This window comes from Alosa sapidissima, chromosome 11, assembly GCF_018492685.1.
Source record: "Alosa sapidissima isolate fAloSap1 chromosome 11, fAloSap1.pri, whole genome shotgun sequence".
NCBI classification, from domain to species: Eukaryota; Metazoa; Chordata; class Actinopteri; order Clupeiformes; family Clupeidae; genus Alosa; species Alosa sapidissima.
In genome coordinates this window covers 10,551,067-10,569,099 of record NC_055967.1, presented here as the reverse complement: position 1 = coordinate 10,569,099, position 18,033 = coordinate 10,551,067, and the positions used below count along the sequence as shown (strand labels likewise).

Below are 18,033 nucleotides of genomic sequence, written 5' to 3'. Positions count from 1 at the left end.
GGAAGTGGCTCGTCAGAGTCATAACAGGAATGTCTGCTCTAAAAAACAATTGGAAGTTGCTCTTACTTTTTGTTAATTTAGTGTTCTAACAAATGCAAATGTGTGATTCATCTGAGGTTTTGGCAAAAACAAAAAAGGTTAGGAGTGGACAGACACTGATCTTTCTCCAGAGGACCATTTTTTGCAGGGTGCTGCACAGAACAGCAAGCCCGTCTGTCAGCATTTAACACAAAGTGTTTTTGTCAGCAACCCCCACCCTCCACACACACACACACACACACACACACTCACACAAACACATCTCCTGTCTCGAAAAAAGCCAGCTGGAGTGCCTTGTACTCCACCTCAAACCAATTATTTACACCAAGTCCCCAGTGATTAAACAGTCACCCCACAAAAGGGTACACTTTTTCAGTTTGATTTATTGCAGTTGAGGTGTTTACAAAATACAAGCAGATCACACAAGACCATGTGGAGAGTTGGTGAGGGTAACAGCGGGCAGGGCAAGGAGGACATCCAGCCTCTTTCTGCAGAGGAACTCGAGAGCTTGGGTTCAGTAAGGTGCTGAGGCGACAGACTTTTTGCTCAGAAACTCTCTGCCAAAATGTCAAGTATGTTACTGTCTCTATCTACATTCAGACAGTCGCACAGTGGTGGCAAAGCACACTAGCGCCCACCATCATGGGTGAAGTTCTTTTTTCGTCAGTTTTAAAAATAGTTCAGAAGTGCTCGGAGTAGCTCGTTGATCTGGCAGTCATGTCCAAAGTCCATTCTTTTTCCTCCTGGGGATCACCACGTCTGTCACACAACAGTCTAGGCCAACATTGCCTTTTTAGTGCTAAGGGGCTGTGTATTGGAGAGGTGCCAGGTTTGCTTATCAATAGCTAAATTAATACATTCAAACATAAAAAATGCAAGGCAACTAGGAGTTTTCATTTAGGATAACCCTGCTCCTCTTCAATTTTGTTATCCTACTCTTCGGTTACTCTTTATCCAAACATGTGCAGAGAGGTGAAGGGCCAGTGTGAAGGGAAAGAAGAGCTAAGGCAGAGATGGCGTTCGCTGGTCTGCCCTATACGTCCAGCTCTGGAACACAGCCTGAATGGGGTGCAGCAACATCAGACAAGCGCATATGCTGGGGGCACGGAGGGAGGGGGGGGGGGCAGGGCTGAGGCAAAGAGGGCAGCATGTGTGGAGTTGGGGGGCATACTGAGCAGTGCACTAATGGGGCAACTGGGATTGCGTACAAGTTCCAGTTAATCAGCAGATCTATGTGTTAAAACCCTTTGATCAGTTTCAATGATGTAATCAATCATTCAAACAGACTGCCATTCAAAGCAGAAGCGTTAGTAGTCAAGTGCGATAGTTCATTCGATTGTCAGAACAGCACTCAATCAGAGTCAGTCAGTCAGTCCATCTGAGGTCTGCCATGGAAGGTGTTAATGTTTTTTTTTAAATTATTATTAAAGCTGGGGGTCTTTCATTAGTCAGTCAAACAGGCGGTCAATGTGGTGGGGTGGGGGGTTCACTTGATCTTCTTCCTGGGCGTGGATGGTGTTTGTGGGTGTGGCGTGGGCTGGGCCAGGTGCTGAGTCTGACGGTGCTGGTTAGCTGAGGTGGAGGTAGGGGCTGAGGACACAGTGGGGGGCGCCTTCTCCCTCTTGGGGGTGTTGTTGAGGATGTCCAAGCTGCGGCGACTGGAGGAGATGACGTCGGCCACGAACTTGGTGCACTCGGCGCACACGTCCCGCAAGCTGCAGCCATGAGCGTATAGATGTGGGAACTCCTCCTCCACCGACCGACGAGAGAGAGAGCGCAGAGATCTAGGATGGGGAAGACAGAGAGAGTCAGTGTGTGTGTGTGTGTGTTTGTGAGTGTGTGTATGAGAGATAGAAAGAGAGAGAATGAGATGGTGCATGTGACTAAGATATGTGAGATTTGAGTGTGTGTATTATCTGTTATTTAGAGTGTTATTAACAGTGTAACATTTGTTGATAGAGTCTACCATGTGTCATTGGTGAACCACTGTGCAGCATCTACATTTGGGGATTCCAGTACAATGCAAAGGAGACCGGCCGTATTAGAGCGAGCAAGTGCAGGGATTATGTAATGGCTACTTAGTGCCGTCACCAGATAAGAGGAGGGGTCATTATGCAAGAGTATTTAAGGATCTAGGTGATGGACTCTTATTAGGCTGACGCTACTGAGCGCTGCTGAGAAGGGCTGGTTAAAGCCAACCGTTGGTGGCAGAGGCAGGCAGAATGCAGTGACAGACCAACTGTCTATCTACAGTAGAACTGATAATACCAGAAAGAATCAAAAGACAATTGTGGAATTGAAATGGAATCGGGCGTGTCTTGAAGATCACGGGCAGACTCACTTGTAGACCTCGCTCTTGCGATGCTGGCTCCTAGGGCTGCTGTGGAAGCCGACGGTGTAAACAGGAATGTGCGCCATCTTCTTGGAAGGGATCTTCATCTGTGGGGTCGGGGCAAGCAAAAGAAGTGAACAACGAGGGTTGGGGAGGGGGGGGGGTCAAGTAGCGTAGCGTGACCTACAGTAGTGGCAGTCCAGTGCAGTGATACGGAAGACAGACCAGCAGAGGATAATAATGTAATAACAAAGCACCACATGACCCCATGAGAAACACGCACATACACACTTGGAGGGACAAGAACAGACACATGTAACCCCACAAACCACAGCTCCAGACGACACAGCACAAAGAAAGATATCATTGTGAGGTACCCACCAGAGATAGGACAGGTAATGACAGGTAATCTATGCAAGTCAATGCATAACAGATGATACTGACCAATTTAATACGTTACGTTATTTTCTCCATTTCAATCAGCTGCTGCCATTACAAGAAATACAATAGAATCTATCAATCATTAATGCTCCACTTAATAGAGACCATGAGACACACCAGCACATGGTGCATATACATCAACACGAGTGCCATGTGATGTGTTGAGGGAACATAGATACCTTTGCACTGCAAGAACTGCAGACAGACCTGCGAAACAAAGAGGAAAAGGCATTAGTTTGCACTATATATACAACTTCCGTTAACAGCCACCATACACAGTCACAATGCCCCTCACCTTTTACACAGAAGACAAGTGGATGGCCAAGAGAAGAGTGGAAACTTCACCCGGCAGCAACAGCATACCTGGGCAGGTAGAAACACACATAAACATACACACACACACATACACACACACACACAGGGTGAGAGACTGTGTGAATCAGAGGTCAAAAACAAACTGGCGCCATTGTTTTATTGAGTGACTTGTTGTGCACCTTGCCCTTCCTCAAATTGTTGTAGAGCTCTTTGTTCTGCAGAAACTTCTCCATCTCGGCCTTCACCAGCACTCGGCGCACGTTAATGACCTCATCCACTGTTAATGCGAGGCTCTCCACAGGGTGACTGAACTCCTCCTTTTATGAAGAGGACAGAGAGAAATGGTGAGAGAAAGCGAGAGTGAGAAAAAGGGAGAGATAGAAAGAGAGGGGGATTTGAAACTAGTGCTCTGACACAGCAGGCATGTCCCGCTGCGTGTTAGCGGAGTGGCGCTGCGAGGCAGGGAGGAGTGCACGGCTGAGTGGCTGAGAGGCCGCGTCAGGAGCGGCGCGGCGCTGCAGTAACGAGCCTTTCCCACTCACCATCCACTGGCGTTTGCTGGCCCCTCGAGAGGGAGAGACACTCCCCACCCCTTCTGACGCCTCCTCCACTGAACTCAGGGAGCAGCGAGCCGGAGAGGACGGCATCCAGCCAGCAACAGGAAAAGAGGCTACAGGGAGAAAAAGAAAGACGGAAAGAAAGAAAGAAAAGAAAGAAAAACAAACAATAATTCAGCTTGTAGTATTCTAGGTGTGCACAGTATACAGTAGCCTCCGAGTGGCGTTTATCAGTTGAATACCATAAGGGCCCTGAGAACATTTAATGTCCCTTTCATCAAATCATAATCATTTGGGTCAAACACAAAGAGACTCATTGTGGGCCCAACAGAACATCGGAATCATGGGTTAGATGATTTTTTTCCATCTTCAAGGCCTTGCTACCCTTGAGAGAGGACAAGGCTCTGGCTCCCCCTAGTGGGCAGTATGGGGACATAATGAAATATGCTGTCACAATATTTGTTTTCATGTCCCAGAGACTACACAGATTTTACATGGGCTCTTGTCATACATAAGGACAATGTAATCAACACCACCTGGTTTAGAGTCAAGAGATGGCAACAGACTCAGTCCCTTTAATACCCTGCAGAGTAAAATGTCTTTGACCCTCAGACACATGAAGGCACCTTTGATCACTTCTAAATATACCATTATAGGTTATTTTGCCAGTTGATGTAATTACTAAAAAACATTAATCATTCATTGCATTACATTACATTCATCACTTAGATTAGAAGTCTAGTGTAAAAGGCATCAGAGCACTCAGTTTGAAACCTTCTGATGAAATGTTATACTGTAGGTTTTCTTAATGCTTAAAGGACAACTCCGAAAATAGATTCTAGATGGTTCTTAGACAGAAGTTGTCCTTTAATGCAGATAAAAATGAATATCTTTTGGATATTATCTAAAAAAGAAAGCAAAATTAAGTTAATGGAAAAAAAAATGTTGGTTACATTTGCTCTACTTCTACTTACTACAACTTCCGTAAATCATGCTTTTATGGCCGTGGCTCTAGCACTGACTGACCTCTGTACGTGGGGAGCGGCCAGGCCCCTCCCAGCGTGTTGGCGCGAGGCCTCTCCCCCCTCAGCACCACAGGGCCGCCCAGGTGCCCCGACTCGGACAGCGAGGGCAGGATCTCCCCCCGCAGCTCGGCCAGGTCGTGCTCCGAGAAGGAGCGGTCCCGCTTCAGGGGTGTGGGGGAGCTCTCCGCCCGGCGCATCTCCCCACTGCCCGGAGAGTCTTCCTCCTGCAAGAGACACCAGCACAACAACACACTGAATAGGGAATACATCGATAGGATAGCAGTCTACAGGTAAGGCACTACTGCTACCAACAGCACTACAAACAGCATACCATTGCTAGACATCTCCAACCATAACTTGGCAAGGTGCACATTTATCAGTGATAAGGGCTGAGCGTCTGAGGCAGTATTATCTGATGAACAATATCAGTCTGTCGAGTGGTTAAAATCATTACTGGAATTTGTGCCTGTGGAAATATGACTCGGGAAATGCAACCCCTTTTTTCTGTCTGTGAGGCAAGATCACAGTATTGAGTTTCCTGTTACCTCAAAGATGTTCATCTCTTCCATCTCCTGCAGAGTCGGTGCTTTGAGCAGGACTCTGGGGCGGGAGGGGGGGCGTGTCCCAAGCTCTGTGACAGACAGGTCTATACAGGAAGTGGACTTCATGTCACACAAGCAGGTGTGTGCCAGGCAAGGCAGAGAGCCGAAGGCTACAACACAAGAGGGGTTGGACCATCATCATCATCATCATCATCATCATCATCAACAATATCATCATTACCATAATCACCATCATGACCATGATTACCATCATCATCATCACCATAATCACCATAATCACAATCATGACCACAATTACCATCATCATCAACATCCTAGTATCATTCATCATCATGGTATCATAGTAACGATAATCATCCTCACCATTGTGATTATCAGTGCCATTTTTTACTTTAAAGCAACAAAATGTAGTTATTTTACTTCTAAAGAAATGGCTAAAAAAATAAAGAGAATGGAGCCTCTGATATTGCAAATGCGCTTCCGGAACCCCTTGTATTGCACTATGTAATGTCCTAATGTCTTAATGGCCTTTTCCGTTGGTTTTAGACAAATTGGGATTACCCATCAGCACTAATTGGGTACCCAGTACTTAAAATTGATAAAAGAAATGGGCAAAGGTAAAGGAAAGCATTTAAATAAATTCCTACATTGTGTTACTTCAAAGAATGATGATACCATTTACCACATCCCACAAGGTATTATCACTGTCATACACATTATCATTTACTTCCTGTTACTACACTGACACATCACCTTTTATCAGTTTCACAGTGAACTATAACCCACTGCATAGCACTGAGCAGGAGTAATGACTAACTGATTGGGCTGGCTAAAGGTGTTAGGTTCGGACTGACTCACGTCTCTTAGAGTTGGGAGGATCCACAGGCCTGAGCTTGCGTTCCTGTCGGATCCCCTCCAGGACGCGATCATGGAGGGACTGCGGCCGCTGTGGTGGTGGGGGCAAGCTGCGCTCTGACACCTGTCAGACAAGATGAGAACACAGATACACACAGCTCATTCCAATTCATCACTGGGAGATACATAGAACAGATTCAAAATGCTTTATATTAAGACTCATTAAAATGCATGTTTTAGATTTTTTATTCTAAAACTGATAGTTCCGGTCCTTGATTGTGATTGGCTGAATCACGTTTGATGCCGTTGTAAAATGCAGCATAAACATACACCTTGACCGCATTTCGTTTCGTATATTACTGCGCTACCATAACTTGATACAAAAGTTAAAGTAGCTGCATCTCAACGTTGCTTGGCAACCATTCAGATAGAGGAAATATATTTCTTGGCGGAAGAATGATTATCTAGGAATAACTCGGTATATTTCTAGTTGCTGTGCCTCTACTTTATGAAACTTTGCCAGGTATTTATAGTAACAGTTTTAGAAAAGCAATAAGCCACTCGGAGTCCATAGGTTACACTGATTCTACAACAGCTAAGGGGGTTTGACCCTGTTTGTGTGGTTCATCTGATGGATAGGCCTACATGTAGGTAAATACACCATTACAACATATGTATTTTGGTTAAGTTCTTAACAGTCATGTAATCATAGCAAAAATCCTGAGGTAGCTCACAGGTTTTAGAGGTGGTCTGGAGCGGATAAATTCCAGGATGAGTTCATGTGCGTTTCTCTTCACCCTCGTGGGAATATCACCATCCACCTGAGAAACAGGAACAAAAGAGCCACAGAGGGAAAGAGAGAGAGGGAGGAAGAGAGAGAAAGAAAGGAAGGGAGTAATGGACAGGGAAGACACAAGAGAATAGCATCCAGCAATTACGTCTAGCGGAACAGAAACGCCATGCCCACTCACCGCCACTGTGGACTCTGAGACTGTTAAAGAGAGACGGCTCTGCTTGTTTGGGCTCACCATGACTTTGCGCAGCTTGTACTTGCGCAAGCGGATGTCCTGCATGAGCATCTCGAAGGGCGTGAGGCTGAACTCGGTGGGCAGCGGGTTGAAGGGCTGCTCCTCCACCTTCTTCAGCTTCACCCCCTGCCTCAGCTCCTTCATCAGCTGCACCCACAGACGAGCCTGCCACACACACACACACACACACACACACACACAGAGACAGACACACAGACACATATACACAGACACAGTAACACACATACATACAAGTACACACACACACAAACACACACACACACACACGTCACCAGTCATATGCCTGTCGTCATCATAATCATCATCGTCCTCACAGGAGCTTCATCAGTTTCTTATATATGAGCCATCTGACTATCTCATTTCACTCTGAGTATCATCCTTGTCAAATCAACATGCTATGATATAAGGGTTGAAATTACAGCACTGGCATTTCATAATCCTCTTTTCATTACCGCTTTACCTAAACAGATGGCATTTTGAATTGGATTTGATCAATTCATATCCTGTTGTTATGGGAGAGTGAGACTTCAATATAAACAACAGACAGAGAGGGTACAGTATTTGCGGCCGTTAAAGAAATGAGCCAGCTGGCATTTATATTATGGACACCGACAGCAATCCAAAGGGACAAAGATCAGGACCATGGTCCAAGTTTAGTCTGTGCCACAGCCTCCCTCCCTGAAGAGTCCACCCAGCAGCGTCTCTCACCCAGTCTGTGTGTTTGAGGGCGTCCAGTTCTGCTGCGCTCCGGTCCTCCTGGCTGTCCTCTGTGCGGATCTTCTTCAGCATCTACGGGACCAAGACAGACCACCCGGATCAATAGCAGTACAATAGAGCAGCACTCTTTCGGGCAGACACTGACTCACTCAAGGAGGCCATGAATAATTCAGCGTGGTGATCAGCAACACTTCAAGCAAGGACTCTCTGAAATCATGGAATCATGGGAAGAGAGGGACTCTGAGGACCCTTGAGGGAGTGTTGGGGTCACCTATAACTGCTGGTGATAAAAGGATGGCGGGGGCTGCAACATGTGTATTTCCAACACAGTCTGACTTGAAAATCAGTCTATTCTTGGATCTCCTTTCCACATCAAACAAATGCTTACTTGTTTCTCACTATTTACAAAGACCTCTTCTTTTCTCATTTGGTATTGAAGCATTGTTTTCAATTGTAATCTAGTACTATATTATTATATATTTTAACACATTGTGCCAGATTTAAGTTTTTGTGTGAACAGAACCTTTCATTTTCTTCAGACTTCTCTTATCATTTTCACCCCCCCCCCGTCCCCCCCCCCCACCCCATCTACCTCTCTCCCATCTTTGGAGCGTACCTCTTTGGCATCTCTGATCTTACTCAGGAAGGTCTGCAGCTCTAAGGTCTCCAGAAACAGGGCCCTGCACACCGACTGGTAGTGCTCCGGGGCGAGGGTTGGGTTTGCTAGCCTGGTTCCACACAGCGCCATCACCTGACGAAAGGTGCGCACTGCACGAGTCGCCACCTCGCCTTCCTCCTCCTCCTCTTCTTCCTCTTGACCACTGTAGCCTTCGTCGGTTGCACTATTGCCCCCAGGTTCACTCCCACCTTCGGTGGATTCGACCCCCCCGACCATGCGGTCAATGAGCTGCTCCAGCTGGGGGCTCAGCTCCCGCTCCTCACTCTCGTCCAATCCCCAGTCCAGGGCCTTGTAGATGGCCACTCCCAGGGACTGAACCAACTGAAAGCGAGGGTGTCAGAGGGAAGAGTGGGTAAGAAAAGACACAAGGAAGAAACATGTCCTAACTAGACCTTCAGTAATTATTTATGACACAATAAAATATGTAAAACCATGTATGTTAGGTAGAACTGAAGCATGTTTTTCATGACACTTTACTTTGAATTTTTTTTGCCTGTATCAGCTCTTTGCTTGTATTATGTCTAACTTGTAAGACACTTTGAATAAGAGCATATGCCAAAAATAATGCCAACTGTAACCATGAATCACATCAGAGCAAAGTTCTACAGGAGGATGTTTATTTAGATAAGGCCTGTCCACAGGTCGGACTTGTGAACCGAGAACAGCGGGCGCTCACCTGGCTTTCAGCAACAGGCGGGTAGGACAGTGCCTCTGTGTCATCTGAGAAGGGAGGAAAGAAAGAGATTTGAGAGCAGTCTCACACCACCGTGCCTCGTTCCCACAGTTCTCCTGTTCAAAAGCTGCTGCTTGAAAAGAAAGGGGCTCAGTCGCCTTACACCAACACATGAACTGAGCTTTCAGACATTGGTATGCTATATGCAGTTCCCTCTTATAATTAAGGGCAAGTGACACATGAATGAAACATGAATGCGGGGAAAGTGAAAACTCTGGACATTCTGATTAATGCTCTCTGCGTGCATTTTCTCCTCCTTTCTCTTGTGGCATTATGGGTGGAGCTGCTTCATGTTGATGTTATTAAGCCGTAGCCTGAGCTGCGGTCCTTGCTCTCTGGCAGTTTGCTTTTCCACGCGTAGAGCACAGAATGCCTGACTCAGATATCACTTAGGACACCCAGGGGGGCCGAAACATCACAATCAGCAGGGCAGCCAAAACCTGAGAAGTGATACAACAAGCTGGAGGTCAGCACTGTCCTCTCCGTCCACAAAGGAACCCGGAAAGCAGGGCAAGGCCCTGGCAAAAACAAAAAAGGGGGGCTGGGATGGGACTGCCGATAGCAGATGGATGTGAAGACATTTCCAGTCAATAGCCTTCATTCCATACACACATTTACACCCTGCATACGTGCGTGCACACACACACACACACACACACAAACAAATACACATGGAATTGGAGCTCTATTGGCCTAAACCAGTTTGGGCAGGTGCTATTTTGGAGGGTAAGAGTCGAATAATACAACAGAAACTGGTCAGTAGAATTCAACTAATACTTAACACGAAGGACTAAAGAGAGTGAGAGTTACTACACTGAAACAGAGACTGAGAGAATGCACAAAAGGGAGAGAAAGGAAAATAAATGTGCATGGGAGACAGAGAGAGAGAAGGAGAGAGAGAGAAAGCATGTGTTAACTATGGGTCAGACATTACAAATGTAATCTCTCGCCAAATAGTCCATTGTTATTTGTTATGCCAACCCCTGAGACTGTTAGTAATATTATTCATGCAACCTCCATTTCTCTGCTTTCCCAAGAAAGACTTTGCTATCTGTTGCCATGGAAATTTTGAATGAGATTTCAAGAGAAGATTATCCCATATACACAGACACATATAGAGAAAAGAGGAGGAAGATAGAGTGGCTGAGAGAGAGAGAGAAAGGGGGAGGGGGAAATAGGAGAAGAACAGGAAACAACATGAGAAAAGGTGGATGATTTCTTTCCCAGCAATAAGCCCACTCACCTTGAAAAAGTCCCTGATGTGCAGCAGTATTACTTATGACCTCCCTGAGTCTGTTGCTAAATATAGATCAGTCAAGATCTTGACCTCAACCAAAACAATAGCCTCAAAGCGTTAAAAACAAATCCTGACCTTGAACTGTCAACACACCATTTGCCTACAAATGCCCACATTCCAAGCACAATTCTTGCAAGGCTATGTCATCAAAACTCTATAGAACCATTCATGCCAGCTAAACTGAACATGGAAATATGTAGGCCTACTTCTATTATGTTTCTATTATGTGACATGGTAGATGTCCAACTACAGAATAGAGATTTGTGTCAATTATTTTGTGTTGTGGTCAGAAGTTGCATTATGTTGCCAATGAACACAGGTTGTAAGTCTACACTACAGAGACCTAAAGCATTAGTAAAAAGTACTTTGATTATGTTCATGCTCAGGGCAATAAGAAGTTGATCACTAAAAATATAGAAACGTTTCTGGAATCTTTAGATAAGGCTAGGCTACTCTGATGCTTTGCAGTAGCCTACAGTTATTCCCATAATGTGTTGACTATAGAGATTAAACACTTTCGCCACTTTTGAACTGCTGAAATGCCTAGGCTTCTTTATAATCGATTACAAAAATAGATCAACAAACCGAGACTTATTTTCAAACCACACCAAAAGTAAACACGCACTATTTGTTAGACCTAACAACCTCTCTTTACATAGCTTTCGTCAGGTCTGCTACCTCAAGACATGCAGGCCTATAGTCTCTGAGCCATAAAATGCCAGGGTTTGCAACCTACAACTACAAGGCCTATAGCATATAATGTAAATATCTAGAATAAATAAGCTAAAAATTCGATTAGGGAATCTCCCTTACAAGTAGGCCTATGTCATCTGTAAGCCAGAGACTGTAGCCTAGGCCTACTGTATCTGATAAATAATGCATAATATTAAACCGGCACAATCCAAGAGAAGCCTATTCTTCAACGGGTGGCTGGCTAGCAGGTGAGTTATTTTGACCAATTATTTATTTTGGCTGATGTTTTGATACCCAGCCGCAGTGAGAGCTATCTAGCCCACAGTGACGATCTGATGACAAAAAAATCCCCAAACACCAGACAAGTTAGTGGGCAATGAGTGAGCTAACGATGCGGATACAGCCCTTTCACCGTTGAGTCGCCTAATAGCAATATCAGGAAGTTAGAAACCACACAAGGTTATTACCGTTACTGTTCCTGAGCACCGGATGCAGAGAAACAGTCCCGTCTCTGTGAAGGAATATTGAAGATGGATCTTTCACCTGGTAAACTGTTCTGTCTTCTGCGCGGTTCAGGCGCGGCACCCTAAGCCAACTGCAGCACTGATAGCACACCGCCCAAGCTTGCTCTTCATTTATGGGCTGCTCGTAGGATTTCAGCACTTCTTCAAGAGACAGTTCCCGAGGTTCGACGAAGTCCCGGGCCTCTGCCCGTTCCGACGGGACTGACACTCTGGAATCGCCTTCCTGAGTGCATCTGTTGGCGGATCTGGCCATGACTGCGGCACAAGCAAGTCCATTCTTTATGCGTTGGCCATGATCAGCTCCTTATTTCCCTCGCTTTCGCTTCTTAATTAAATAGGCGTTCAACTGCCGCAGCCGCGAGTTTCCATACCAGCAAATGAAAGCGATCTTTGACCCACAGGAATGTCACTCAGCGCCGAGCAAAACAGACGCGGCTATTGGGGAAAATCTATCCCCCCTCCCCTTTTACAGTGGCACATCCGCGACTAACTGGTGACCACACAAGGGGGGAAGGACAAAGTTGTTTGAAAATCTGGTACTTCCATAAAATGCAGGGATAGGGAAAAGTGGTCGTTGCCGGAAGGGGGGTTCTCCTAGATTACGTATGCTTGTTATGTGCTGACACCCTGCATGCGTTCTCCGCAGAGCGTCTTCCTTCTGCTCCTCCCATGTCTCGCGCAAGTGCCCGGCCCACAAATAGGCTACTGAACCCCCTGATCAATCAAACCATCTCGCTCAGAGCTCCAACCCTATCCTGTAGTGGTAATAACTTTATGCTGGTGTTTTACACTGAAGAAATACATGATTCTACGCCACTGTTGGTAAAATGATTAAGATTGCCTTTATAATATATGTCAGCCCTCTCTCGATATAAGCTACAAATAAATGCTCTTCTAAATGAATTTCTTCAGGCCTAATATGTTGCATCATAATCATGTATGAAATATATTTATCTCAAAAGAAGAAGTATCCTGGTGTCATCAAATTAATGTAAATTGGAGGAGATTTCACCGATCACAAATTATATAATAGACATTTGTATGCATGAAATATCTGTCCAGACAAAAGCATCAAAAAATGTCCCTGACTTTGGATAAATCATCCTTCTGTCGCTTCCACTAGCTTCCCCCTGCATTCTGTCTTCTGTATGAATCACACATAATGAGAATTTTACAAATAAATGTTTTACTGATTCTTCTGTATGGTCATGAAAACATCTGTGAATGATGTAGGGATGTAATGGTATTGGTACACTGGATCTCCAATCGAATCTCTCTAACGTTGCAGAACATGTTGGTAAGACTGAAATTATCAAGTTAAAATAAGATTAGTTGTAAATAGTTTTTAAGGAAGTGAATCTCCCTATTTAAAACAAACTTGTCAATGTATACCTTTTTGATGGAGATTTTTTGAATTTCCTGAAGTAGGCTATTCCATTAGAACTTGGGGAGACTGATCCAGTCTCTGGGCAGCAGTAGGTGGTGTGTGACTGATCTGTAGATTTCAATTTTCACTTTCAATTTTATTGTGCTTATAGAGCGCCAAAACATTACACATGTATCATGGCGCTTTACAGAATGTAGGCAATCAGAGAAAAAAGAAAAAAGAGGAAGAAAAGAAAAGAAAGAAAGAAAGAAGGCCCATGGGTAACAGGGGCGAGGAAAAACTCCCTAGAATTGGAGATACAGATAGGAAGAAACCTCGAGCAGATCCACGACTCAAGGGCCTGACCCATCTGCCTAGGGTCAATACGGACAGTAAGGTCTGTATACATGACAAATGCATAGTCAGGTGTGGAGAATAGGACATGGTGTTTAAAGCACCTGAGGTGAAAGTTACAAGAGGTGGGATGATTACGTATCCGGTATGATAATGCATTAATCATGATTTAGTGAGAGAAAGTGCAAATAGTCCGGCGTTGGAATTGTCCAGGGAAAGGGAGTTATCAGGGGGCAAGTGGTGGGTCGGCAGACGGGCCAGGAATCCGGGCAGAGTTGTCATAGGCAGGTGATGGGGCTGTACGGGCCAGGAATCCAGATAGGGGGACAGTAATAGGGCAGTCGAGGATGGGACTTCAGGTGAGATGGGTGAGAGGAGGGCCAGGCACACGGATGGTTGATGATTGGTGATGATATACCTCACAAGTGAGGTACAGTAAGGGGGAAGAAAGAGAAATGTAGAATGGGTTAGTATTGCTGAAAATCGAAATGGTTAATGTCAATAAGTAATCAGTGGTACTATATATTGTTACAGTAAATCATAGTGAGAATAGGCAAGAGAGGGAGAGTTGAGAGGGAGAGAGAAGGGGAGAGAGGAGGGGGGGGGGGGGGTGTTGTACGGCGTGGCACATGAAAAGCCCTTGACAGCACTATGCTATAGCAGCATAACTAAGGCATGGTGAGGGGTAGTCGACACCAGCGCATGGTCAGTGACCACCACCGCACGCGTGACTGGCACCCCTCAGCAGGGTGGTCCATTCCAAAAATCCCTGAGGTGGGTGAAGTTCACACCGCACCATACCTAACTATGGGAGGCAGTAAAGAGGTATGTTTTAAGTCTAGACTGCTAGTCGAATTGAGGAAGGGAGATTATTCCAGAGGAGGGGTGCGCGATAGCTGAAAGCTCTGCCACCTACTGTAGTTTTTGAGATTCTTGGAATTACAAGAAGGCCAGTATTCTATGATTGTAGCGGTCTGGGTGGGTTATATGGGACTAGGAGATCTTTAATATATGCTGGTGCCTGGCCATTAATGGCTTTGTATGCTAGAAGTAATATTTTGAAGTCAATGCGACTTTTAACAGGCAGCCAGTGTAGAGATGCCAGGATAGGGGAAATATGTTCATATTATTTGACTGCACCATGCAGGAATAAGTTATCCTGGGAACAAGACTAATCTGAGATCTCGAAAAAAAAGTTGGATGGGGACTACAAGGTATAATCAGATGAGGTTTGGTGCAATCTTAAAGTGCTGACCCCTAGTAATGCCCCATCCAAGCTGAATATTAATGGAGTGGTCTCTTTGAGTCACATAAGTGACCTGAAGGCATGCTCCACTGGGCGCACATACAGATGACCCACCCAGAGCCCTAGAGAATCCAAATATGCCTATTAGCCCCTGAAAAAGAGTGGAAACTCCACATATTGGTTAGCATGTCAACCAAGGCTACTTGTGACTATAAGTGATATAAAGACTGAAAGGAGCTTGATGTCTGTCTCTTTTGTCTGCTTTTCTCTGTCTCTATCTGTGGAAAAGAGCATTGATATCTTGGAAGACCCTAACTGCAGTGCTCATCCAGACAGAGCAATAAAAGAGATGCAGTGCCTATAATGGTGTTGTCTGCAGTGGTGTCATCTTTCACATCTGAGAGATACATGATATGCCCTATGTTCTTCGGAGAGAGGACAAGCTATTAATGTGTATCATTACTGCGGATGACATCCACTGAATTAGTTAGTCTGATGCTGGACTCATCTCAGTAGTGTTTGGGTGGGTCAGCGGTGGGTGGTAGTCTCCGTAACACTAAGTATGTGCATGAGCCAATGCTGTGTATTTAATTCACATCAATTCAATTGGACACACACCTTACCTCTCAATTTGTGTAGACCAAACATGCTGAAAACAATACTGCCTTATCCCTGCAGGCCAAGATTGAAATAATAGCTAAGCAAGTTAAGCACATAACAAACATATGTCCATATGGACAGTGGCACCATGGGGGGGTAGACTGGTGTGTTAATGTCATCATGATGTGTAGAGTTGTCTAAAATAGACAGAGAGCCAGGATGAGCTGCTTAGTGCAGTATAGAGGAATGAATTAATTTTTACTGCAATACCCTTCCTACCTCATATTCATTGTTGACACAATCACAATTCAGACCATTTATTTATAACACATAAACAATGACATATAACACATGACAATTACACTTGCAATTTCATTGCAAATGAGTTGAAAGTGGGATGAGCTGAACTTTAACTATAGAAGTGGTTTATCACTGGACATTTCAGTGTGAGAGTCAACTAGACAAATCCTAACACGCTGAAAGTAATAACTGAGTGCTATCAGCTAGCCAGGGCTGCACATACTTGCTTGCTTCCTTTCCCTCCACGGTGCTCTTCTAAGGAAACCACACAGACTTCCTCCCAAGTGTATCCATCCATACCTCCAAATATAAAAACAGACAGACATAGCCCAGCCTCCTCTCCCAGGAGGCTGTCCTGCTAGCTGCTCTACAGGCTTCTCCATCAGTGACTAGTGCAGCTTGCAGCACAGACACAGAGGTGAGAGCACATTTCCCTTCCTCTTCTCTGGTGGCACAGCGGGGGCAGTCTGGTGATGGTGTGGGATATGGAGGGCAAATGCCCAAAAATGTCAAAATAAAACCCAAAATCTATCTCTATTGAAATCTACTAATCCAGTGGTTTTCAAGGGGAGGGGGGGGGGGGGGGGGGGGCAACAAATAAATACAAATAAATACATTTACACACTGTATACATTTATACATTTACACACTGTATGCTCCATCGCAAAGTGCTTGTGGCTAAAATAATTATTAGGATTAGCTTAATGTATTCGCTTAATTAATGTATACATTTGCCGTAGTATTGTCGATGGGTTTAATAACACATCAAGGGGGTCCTTGGCCAGAACCTAGTGGTATTTGGGGGGCCTTGTTGTGGAAAAGTTTGAGAACCCCTGTACTAATCTATTTCTACCTACATGTATGTTAATTAAAACATTGAGCTTGGTGGTTGAATATGTTCTCACTGCCAATCTCCAGGGATCTTTGATGAACAGAAACTAAGAGCAACACATATTATACCAAGTAATAACCAGTATTTTACATATACATAATACATAACCAGTATTTTACTTTTTTATACACATTATAATATAATATGTTTAAAAATAAGCAAAGAATAAGTAGAAAAAATACATAAAATGTTGAAAACTAGGCCAAAGAACAGCTCTCTTTGTTCTAAGACATATTCTTTTTTAGCAGCCACATCCCCGCCATGGCTAACACCAGACATTTCTTACACCTATATGACACAACCACTGATGACAGGATTGGGGGTTGGGGTTGGAACTTTGTATAAAATCACCTCCATGAAGCTGGCACAAACATAGCACAAACAAATAGCATTTTGATACCATTTTGGATGATATGGGGGGGCCAGCTTCAAAGAGGTCTTAAAATCTGTAACCTCCAAGCAATGTGCTTTGCAATGTAACGGTGATGTATAGAGGGTGAGCAGATAGCTAATAAACGTTCAGAAAAAGTCCTGTTGGCAAATTTGAGGAAAAGTCAGTAAAGGGGCTATTTCACACAATTTGAGGGTGCTGAATTCAAATATTGTGTTTACCAAGTTCAATTTTGAGTTTTAAGCTTGCTAATTAGCATAATTCACATACTTTTTGGTTTTGCCATCAGATATCATAGGAATTGCAAAAAAATAAGGCATTAATAAACTCTTTATGTGTCAGATATGTTGTAGGACAGGACAGGAATTACCCCAATGACCCTCAAGTAGCAAATGAAAATAAGCTAAAATTAAAATATAAATTGAAATAATAGCTAAAATTCAGTATGACGTTTAGAAACAAAATAGATTCCTTGATAATAAATTGATAGAATTTTAGGTGACTGCTCATTTTTCTGTAGAAACTTTGTCACTAACTATTATGAACAGTTGTCAGTCTTTACAGAGGATTTACACTGTGCTTGCCTAGTTAAAACACCTCACTGGTGCTCTTTCCAGCCGTGGCCTACTGGTTAGCGCTTCGGACTTGTAACCGAAGGGTTGCCGGTTCGACCCCCGACCAGTAGGCACGGCTGAAGTGCCCTTGAGCAAGGCATCTAACCCCTCACTGCTCCCCGAGCGCCGCTGTTGTTGCAGGCAGCTCACTGCGCCAGGATTAGTGTGTGCTTCACCTCACTGTGTGCCAAGTGTGTTTCACTAATTCATGGATTGGGATAAATGCAGAGACCAAATTTCCCTCATGGGATGAGCACCTCCGGGCCGCAACCCGTGACATTTCGGAATCCAACAAAGCACCGACGTAGTGCGTTTGTGAAATGTACATATTTGATGCGTTTTGCATTTTATTTTCTGGCACATTTACTTGCTTGGCCAGGTGGGGGCGCAATGCAAGGCAGGCCCATTGGGTGCCATCATAATCATAATATATAGTAACCTGTGAAATTTC

At 44.5% G+C, this 18,033-nt stretch overlaps 1 protein-coding gene across 5 annotated transcripts; it reads right to left on the bottom strand.

Moving 5' to 3' along the window:
- Positions 1-402: 402 nt before the first annotated feature.
- spire2 (spire-type actin nucleation factor 2) lies at positions 403-12,715 on the bottom strand. Of its 5 annotated transcripts, none has more exons than XM_042111135.1 (15): positions 11,763-12,712; positions 9,249-9,292; positions 8,510-8,893; positions 7,885-7,965; positions 7,156-7,320; positions 6,862-6,948; positions 6,131-6,251; positions 5,255-5,421; positions 4,711-4,933; positions 3,670-3,797; positions 3,307-3,444; positions 3,108-3,175; positions 2,992-3,019; positions 2,381-2,478; positions 403-1,823 (listed from the first exon to the last, which is right to left on the bottom strand). In XM_042111135.1, exons 1-15 carry the CDS (start codon positions 12,070-12,072, stop codon positions 1,526-1,528), a joined length of 2,340 nt encoding a protein of 779 aa, XP_041967069.1. In that variant the 5' UTR covers positions 12,073-12,712; the 3' UTR covers positions 403-1,525. The 5 variants fall into 5 exon arrangements, 3 of the variants coding, with proteins under 3 accessions (XP_041967069.1, XP_041967071.1, XP_041967070.1); XR_006035223.1 differs by having other exon boundaries at positions 1,795-1,823; positions 2,381-2,854; positions 11,763-12,715; XR_006035222.1 differs by having other exon boundaries at positions 1,795-1,823; positions 2,381-2,857; positions 11,763-12,714.
- Between the last annotated feature and the right edge of the window lie 5,318 nt (positions 12,716-18,033).